The sequence below is a fragment of the Solanum tuberosum genome, unplaced genomic scaffold (assembly GCF_000226075.1).
Source record: "Solanum tuberosum cultivar DM 1-3 516 R44 unplaced genomic scaffold, SolTub_3.0 scf01008, whole genome shotgun sequence".
NCBI lineage: Eukaryota > Viridiplantae > Streptophyta > Magnoliopsida > Solanales > Solanaceae > Solanum > Solanum tuberosum.
The window spans coordinates 21,374-30,526 of NW_006239913.1; the positions used below are offsets into that span (position 1 = coordinate 21,374).

A 9,153-nucleotide genomic window follows, 5' to 3' on the forward strand; every position below is an offset into this window, starting at 1 on the left:
CTTAGAATGGACCCTACAACGCGTGATTCAAATATGGTTGAGCTCCAATGTGAATACTAAACATCAGAAAAAATAAGTCTTTTTTTCAGTGTTTTAACTTTAAAGCATGGAATGGTTTGGAATTTATACACCCTTAATCAAAAGTTTCGAATTTAAGCTCTTAAATATGTAACTTACATTTTACTTCTTATGCCTTATTTCTAGGTTTTTACATATATATTTATACCCTATATAGAAAATTATCATTTCAGATGAACCCGTAGTCGAGAGGCTACATACATCTTCGTTTAGTATGGAAGTTTTGGCTAGGGTAGGGGATATTATTTTTTTTTATCATAAGACGTTAAATACTTCAGAATTTCAATTAATAAATTTAAGTATTTACAAAACGGAAAAAGGTAATTCATAAATAGCATAAGGTGCATAAACAAGAATATCGCAACTAAAATTCGATTTTAAAAATACAAACTAAAGTTTCACTTATCTCTTTGAACAAACTTAACCTAAAGTTGTTTCCTCAAACTTACTAAGAATTAAGCCGCTGGTTGAATTATGACTCATTTCTAGCTGTTGATATATCTTGTCATGTGTTCATGTACTGTTTGCTATGCCATTTCATTATTCAAACAAGATAGAAGAACAATTTCAAAGAACCAACAAGAGTTATGGTGGAGTGGTATGTACTCCCATCCTTAATCAGAAGAGATCTCGAATTAGAGTCCCGGGAGGTACAAAGTCGTTTATGAAGCACTTTACCCCACCCCCCCCTATGTAGAACTTTCCGTCGCGAATCCAGATTTAATTTGACTCCAATGTGGGTATCGGACACCGGATGGGGAAAAAAAAAATACAAAGAAAGTCACACAATGTTTGCTTAGTTATAAACTCAAGGATGTCAAAATGAGAATAACGTTAATGCTTTTTCAGAAACTCAGGGATGTCAAAATGTCTTACTGCTAAGTTTTAAACTCCAGCAATGCCAAAAGACAATTGAAACTATCATTTGGCAGTATAAAAGATGAGGAGCTATTGCTATTTGTACAATCGATTTTTCTCCATAAAGCTTAACACCTATGGTACAGTAGTATAATACGGTCATCACAGAAAAACCTACTAATTTCTATGACACCAAAAGCTTAGCGGGCATTTCCATGCTGTCCCACTCTCTCTACGGAGCTCAAAGACTGAAAAACCACTGGCTACTGCAGTTATACAGTTCAGTTTTCGATCCATGTTAAGGTTCCCACGATTAGGTTTTTGCTCGGAAGTTCTCCAGCACATGGTGCAAGGTATGTAATCTTTTTCCTGAAAATGGAGATAATCAAAGATAAAGATCATACTAGCATTCAGAATCGTAAACTTGATTGTCTAATAAGAAGACATTTTGAGTACAAACCTGTGTAAGTCTATGTCGGTTACATAGATGAATCCAGCAACATTACTAACATGGGAATAAAAGAAGTAAATGATAAGATAACTTGAACAAAAAGAAAAAAGAGAGAAAATGTCAAATTTCCATGCTACATCACTAAGGGATGAAACTGAGGCTCCTAATACAATTACACAAGCCTCCTCGCATTTTAATGGAAGTACTCTTGATTTTCATAACAATTTCACTCTGACATTTTAGTTCTATGAGATTTGTGTAATACGAGATTTAAGATTTATGCAGGGAGTGAAGTGAATGGTCTCATGAAGGAATTAACCCTCAGTTGTTGTGCTGTAAATAAAATAGTTACCTTTCAGAATAGCCTAACGAGTATATTATTTAGTTGTAAATTTTAATATTAGTCATGTATTATACAATTATGACAATATGATCAGCCTTACCTGGAAATTATTTGATCTTGTTCTTTGGCATATGAGACAGCAAGAACCAAATGGAGCAAATCTCGGCTGATACTAACAGGAACCAATCTTGTAGGATCTGCAGAAGGCTCTGCACCAATAGGTAAAGCTGAGCGTGGAGCTTGTGGTCCACCCCCTATTCGATAGATGAACAAGTCACTGAAGTTCACCACATTAGAATGTGGTGAGAGATCATTCGAAGGGCCATAAAAATATTCCTGGGGAAGAAGCAAAGACAGAAAAAATGATGGTTTTGCATTACAAGGATAAGCTGAAAAGTAAGAGTACCATACTCCCTAAGAGCAAGCATTGTCCCAGTGCATGAACTGGGACCAACTCCCAACTCTCTTTATTACTAATCTATAAAGGAAATCTGTACCCGTATTCTGTAGCCCCTTGCTTTCTGCCGTACTTTTGCATTCCTTGATACAACACCCCCAGATTTTTGAAGTTTCACCACATCCACGTTAGGTCGATTCTTCAATACATCTTTTAGCATGCTGCAAAGTTTTTCCTGTCCAGAGTACCAACCACATAATAGAAATAAGATCCAACTCTTGTTGTGTATAAAATAGCTCTACGAAAAAACAATTTATGGATACTAGTTCTTGAGGTCAATTATTTATTCTTTCTATTTTCCTTTTTTTTTTTGTTTGGAGTGGGGGTTGCCTTTACAATCTGAAATAGTGATGATCATGGTGAAAACTGCACTGATAGCTAGAACAATCAAAATCCAAACAACATAAATAGAAGTGTGAAATTATCAAAATAGAATGCTTTATTTACTGCAAAGCTTCTTCTTCAAGTTTAGTACCCCTTATTTCAGATATAGTTTCTATATTTATTTATTTTTGGGGAAAAAAAGGTACATCACTAACTCCTAGTAACAACATTGATGCATGGTTGACAATCAGAAGACAAAAGAAGTTCCAACTTCCAAGTATGTGCATCATTCTTCATTAAAAAACAACACAATCACTACTTCCATATCCAGTTTCTTGGAAGTTGTAAGCAATATACATCATTATTTGCTAACCTTCTAAACCACTAAGAGATTCATTCTAGGAGAATGGAGACTGGCTGAAGTAACAAGACTCCAAGGTGAAGTACTACACAGACAACTGCCTACCGGAGAGTATTTCAACCAATAAAGTGTCTGAGAGAATTTTAATACCCTGGTTCACAGGACTTGGGTTTCCCTTTATATTAATTACATCATAATAATTAATATCAAATGCCTTCACGCGCAAAATTTGTCATATAAAATGGACTTCACAGTCAGTAGTGGAACATACCTGACCCAAGACAAGAATAACTGTGGCATTGAATGTATCAATCGCATGGAGTAGCAACTGCAAAATAAGACTGAACAGTGACCACAAAACTCTAAATGCTACCCAGTCTTTTACTGAAAAACACACAGAATTGAGCTTAAATACCTCATAACCAACTCCCTCTATCCATCCCATTGTATTTATTACCATGCCTGAAGCTCGAGATTCAGCATTGCCAGAAAATTGTGTCTCCAAAGTCTGAGCTAGCTCCTTGACGAGTACCTTGTAGTGATCTATGTTGGCACTGTTAAATAGGAAAGTGGTATCTGCTAGTTAGTAAATATGCCAAACGCAAACTGCAAGTGCTAAAGCAAGTTTTCTTCATACAAACTTTATCATGTATAAGAGGCACGATGTGAAGATAAATGTTAAGGTACAAAGTTTCTACCTAGGAGTCACATGGCCAAAGAAGTAGACCATAGGCATCTCAAGTGGAATTCCTTCAACTGGATCAATAGGCAACTCGATTGGTGTAGCAGCAACACATCCTGGAATAGTTATCGATCCTTGACCTATGTCCAAATCAACAAAAGTAGGTTTCCATCCCTGTTTCGCAGCCCAACTAAGAAGCATCCTTGACAGAGTACTCTTGCCAGAATCTGTAGGTCCCACAACGATAACTCTTGGGCCCTGAACACATCAAGTATGTTAAAACTTGTCAAAAAAACACATGCAGTTCTGACTGTTCTGTTATGTGTATGGTTAATTAACAGAAAGAAGGTAAGAATAAGATTAGAATAGAAACCTCAACATATATCAAAACTAGGATAATTTAATGTCTGCCAGAGCACCCTAAGAGAAGCCATTTCCGCTTGCAATCATCCAAAGTGAAGTATCATCTTTCGTTTACCAAAAAGGATGAAGCATCATTGTACACAGAAGCAGGCTTCTATCCTTCACATATTACCTCTTAGTCTTGCAGTCTCCTATAGTTAGATTATAGGATAATTGATGTAGTATTGTTCAGCTACTATCAATTGTTTTGTTATTATCTATTGTCTCTTACACTTCCATTACATCTTTCTCTAAACTGTTTTTGTCTTGAGTCAAGGGTCTATTGGATACAACCTCTCTACCTCACCTCTGAGGCAGAGGTAAGGTATGTCGTACACTCTATCCTCCCCAGACCCCACTCTGTGGGACTACACTGGGTATGTTGTTGTTGCTTTTTTAAAAAGTACTACTGATGAGAAACAACTTTTGTTCAGCCATAATATTTTAAAAGCACATTTGGGCTTCTAATTTTATTTTCTCAGAAGTGTTTTTCATATAAGTGTTTTGGGGAAAAGCTACTTTTTTAGCTTCTGAAAAGCAGATTCTGCTCCACCCTAGAAGTACTTATTTTCTTCCAACAACCTGGTCAAACACCTTACTTTTCTAAAATAAGCACTTTTGATCTCCCAATGCTTGGCCAAAAAGGCTAATTTTTTTTTTAGAATTGATAAACATTATATTCTTCAGCATTAAGGATATGTTGGGGACCTTTAGAAAATCAGAAAAGAACAAAAAGCATAATACTTACAAGGATCCTAAGAATTCTAAAAGTTGATCTGAATCCTCTAATCCTATCTCTTTACACCAAAAATATAGAGATACAATGCAATTCCATTTAACCTTGTGAATGGAATTGGATATATCTTCAAAATTCCTACTATTCCTCTCCTTCCACACTGTCCACCAAATGCAATGTGGAATCAAATTCCACCAGGTCTTCTATCTCTTGCTACCTCCTCTCCTGATCCAACAACTAAGTAAATCAGCTGTATGTTCGGGCATAGTCCATTTCACTTCTGAAAAGTTGAGAAACATGGACCATATTTGTGCTGTGAAAGTACAATGTAAGAATAGGTGACTGTTAGTTTCCCCTGTCTTCCCACATAAAGAGCACCCTGGTCAACTTGAACCCTTTAGACTCCAGAGCATGTCTCCAAACCTCTACCATCATTAGTTGTGCCACGTGTCCTGTCAATAAATACTATGCCATCTGCAAATGGCATACATCATGGCACCTCCTCTTAGATATGTTGCGTCAATTCACCCATCACCAAGGCAAATAAAAACAAGTTAAGAGTTGACCCCTGGTGCAACCCATCACAACTGGGAAGTGCTCTGAGTCTCCTTTCATTGTACTCACCCGAGTCTTGGTTCCACTATATATGTCCTTAATCACCTTAATGTCCTTGTCGTATGCTTTTTCTAAGTCAATAAACACCATATTTAAATCTCTTCCTCTCCCTATATTGCTCCACCAATCTCCTTACGAGATGAATGGCTCCATCACCTTTTTAAAACACTTTTAGACCAAGGACATGGTTGATTGGGGTACTTCTTAGGTATTAAGATTGCTCAATCCAAATCAGGAATTATCACTTCACAAAGGAAATGCTACTTATATTCTCAATGAGTCTGGAATAAAAAAACTATAGACCTATTACTACATTGATGGACCCAACTGTTAAACTTTAACTTCTAGAAGGTTAGGGGAGTTTGGCAGGCAAGTTAAAGTATCTCACAGTGACTCTACATGAAACTGCCTCCCTAGTAAGTGTAGTAGGTCATTTCTTGGATTCTGTTTGTGATAGTCACTCAAAAACAGTTATTCTTAATACATAAAAATATGATCTAGCGAGAGGACAACTTCACAAAGATCAAGGACATGAGCAAACTGTTGGATATACTAATGCAGATTAGCATGGTCACTCTCTGATAGACAATTTCTTGCCCCCAAGGCCTAGCTCGAGTGGCAAAAGGTGGAGGATTTGTGGCTTAGGTCGCATGTTCAAGCCTTAGACCACGCAAAGCGAAGCCTGGTATTTAAGTGGAGAAGGGTAGAGGAGCGGACCCATTATCCACCGAGTTTAGAAGGCCACATTGGTCCAAAGGGCGGGTCAAAGATGGATTTCTCGGTTATCAAATATATATTTTTTTTATTTTATTTTTTATTTTTTTATTTATTTTTTTGAACTTGGTATATATATATATTTTTTTTCTTTAATTTTTTTTTTTTAATTTAATTTAATTTTTTTTTTTTTTTTAGTTTTTTATGACAAGGGGAACCCACAGCCGCTATCATTTGGGTAAGCAAGGGTAAAACCCCCGCTCATGTGCAATAACTCGCAAACCACACAGGAGAGGTAACCCACACTAGGCAAACCCCTTGTTTTGCTGGCAAGGGGTTTCGAACTTGAGACCTCCAACATAGAAGTCCAAGGCCCAAACCACTGGGCCACCCCGAAGGGTGTTATATATATATATTATCTTTCCTTTCAATTGTATTTTTTTTCATTAAGCTAGTTCTCTAGCTATGGTTTGCACTTAAAGCCCAATTGAATTCAACGCCTTTATGCCTTTGATAAAACTAGCCAGGTGAACCTAGTTTAGCTTGCAATTTTGGATTTTATATAGCTTCTGCATTCATTGACTATATAATACCATCATTGAGACATGTTAATTACTAGTGCTAAGCATTTCTAGCATGTCTTCCTCTCTCACACATACATTCCTTACAATTGTAAACAGCTTCCATGATACAAAGAGGTTGTTAGTGATTATGTAAGGAATAAGTTGGTTTCTTAGTACCCTATAAACAGAAGACTAGAAGAGCAAATAGTTAACTCTCTCTCTCTCTCTCAAACACATACACGCACATCCCTACAATTGTAAACATCCTCCATGGTACAAAGTTTGTCAGTGATTTTGTAAATCAGAGAAAGCAGTTGGTTTTTGGATACCCCATAAACAGAAGACTAGAAGAATAAATGATAAAGTAAGACGAAAAGAACCTTTTGAATTTTGACTTTTACTCTGCGCTGAACAATAACCAAATAATACCTGAGAAGTGTCAGAATCACTAGGCGAAGCTTTGGCACGATTTCTTCGTCCATCAAGTACAGCATGGACATTAATATAGCTTATCATCGGCGTCTAGAATCAAAAAATATAAATGACTTTAGTCATTCGGTTTAGTGTAGCTCAATTCAATCAAAGTTTACCATTTGATATAAAAAATGCAAAAACTTAAAAAAAAATACAGATAGGTAGAGAGGCCACACCTCATCTGCTGTATAATCAGTTTCAGTGGAACCGTCCATCTCGATTGTGGCTCCATACCAAGTAAAAACCTAGATTGAAAAACTTGAACATGTCAAAAGAAAGGAATAGATATTCTCACAAGATGCAAAATTTTGAGCAAGACATCTATAAGGCCATTCTTATTCTTATTTTCCACTAGAGAAGAGTTTGATTCACTTTTAACAGACATTGAAGTAAAGAACCACTCCAGACGTAAATGCATTTTTTGCATTTTCCAAGGTAAAATAAAATATTTAGCACATAATAATTACTGCAACACGAAGGTGATGTATAAAAATTACAACTCAAAAGCTCTCAAAACCCAATAACTGTCTAAACAACTTGCATCTAAACATATACACCAAAAGAACAAAGACGCTTAACTAGCTATTATCAAAAATTTATGCACAGCAACAACTTGACATTCAAAGCACTCTCTGTCTCTCTTTACAAAGAGATCATTTTATACAAAGGGGAGTAGCGTCCCAAATATTGCTGAGACATTGGAACCCTACTTCTCTTCCACTTCACAAATCCCTTCTTTTTTCTTGTATTACCTAGTCCATGCCAAAGCTAGGAAAATATGCTACTACTCAGCTACTCCACAGTGAAGAAGTAAATGATTGGCTGGTTGCTCCTATCTGTCACATGTCACTAATCTGTGCAACAGTCTCCCTCCTCTGTGCAGGTTATCTACTTTCAAGATTGCTCTAACATGTTCTCTGACCCAAAAAGGATACTCTTAGGGGTCGTTTGGTGCGTGGGATAAGGATAATAATCTCGAGATAAAATTTGGGATTAACTTTATAACATGTTTGCTCATCCCAGGATTATTTTATCCCGCCATTTGTACTAAAATGGTGAGATTACTATCCCATATAGAAGGTGGGACAAAACAATCCCATGGGATATCCTTGCTTATCCCATCCCGCATACCAAATGACCCCTTAGAGGTGCTTTTCCTTCCATATTTCTCATCATGAAACAGTGCAGCTCAACCATTCCTTGAGACAATCTGGATAGAAAGTTTTCATTGAAGAACCTACCCTTCTAGTCTACCTCATAACGAATTGTATCAGCACCCGCATTCAACTTCACCTACCCATATAACCTACTTAGTCACTAATGTATCATCTGTAATTCCCAATCATCATACTCCTCTTAGACTTCAAATCACAGATCTGTCCATCACTTGAAAGAACATAGTCTTTTGCTACCATAATATTCTCATCAAAAACAAATCTCAAGAGTTTTGGGTAGTCATCTCTAGAGGTGTCTTTTATTTTTTGACAGTCATCTCTAGAGGTGTCGTCTCCAGGCAATAAATTTGTCTGAACTTATTTTCTCACCATTTCCACCTCGCATCTAATATGTACTTGGAGAAGGCTCCTCCATTCATCCTTGCGCTTTTCCAGGAGGTAACACCAAGAGGAGCATGAATTGTCTTTGCACATCATTGGTCTATCTCAATTTATATCACAGCAATTCAAAACCTCCACAACCTATACCTTTCGTAGGAGTTACGAAATTTTTATAACCACCTGCTCAAGGACTCAATACTGCTACTGCTCCAACAATGCCATATAACCAAAACAATGTCAGAAAATAATCAGAATGCTATTCAAAGAACTGTGTGTCAATTAAGCTAACCCCCAGTTGATAAGTATTCTTTCTATGAAGCAAGCTATATCTACTATTAATAAAAGGACCTTGAAATCTAACTACTAAAGTTATAAGGTGAGAATTGTTCAAAACCATATAAGAAGACAAATTACCCATCCCACACCCAATGTGGGACTTCTAACACCCAGCAACATGCTCAAGACTAGACATCTAGAGTATGGACAATATATTATAAGAGGGAGGGGGGGGGGGGGGGGGGGGAAAAAAAAAAAAGATT

General features: G+C 36.7%; 1 protein-coding gene across 6 annotated transcripts in view; it reads right to left on the minus strand.

Annotated features, from left to right (window-relative positions):
* Nucleotides 1-893: 893 nt before the first annotated feature.
* The window catches only part of LOC102579213 (protein CLP1 homolog), a 13,914-nt gene continuing 5,654 nt past the window's right edge, over nt 894-9,153 (minus strand). For all 6 annotated transcript variants that reach the window (XM_006367804.2, XM_006367801.2, XM_015305729.1 and 3 more), the window contains 9 exons: nt 7,235-7,303; nt 7,014-7,106; nt 3,571-3,812; nt 3,288-3,426; nt 3,144-3,200; nt 2,228-2,362; nt 1,831-2,066; nt 1,397-1,441; nt 894-1,305 (listed from right to left, as the gene is read on the minus strand). In XM_006367804.2, coding sequence (XP_006367866.1) covers nt 1,218-1,305; nt 1,397-1,441; nt 1,831-2,066; nt 2,228-2,362; nt 3,144-3,200; nt 3,288-3,426; nt 3,571-3,812; nt 7,014-7,106; nt 7,235-7,303 — 1,104 coding nt within the window. In that variant the 3' untranslated portion in view covers nt 894-1,217. The remainder of the gene's footprint in view (nt 1,306-1,396; nt 1,442-1,830; nt 2,067-2,227; nt 2,363-3,143; nt 3,201-3,287; nt 3,427-3,570; nt 3,813-7,013; nt 7,107-7,234; nt 7,304-9,153) is intronic.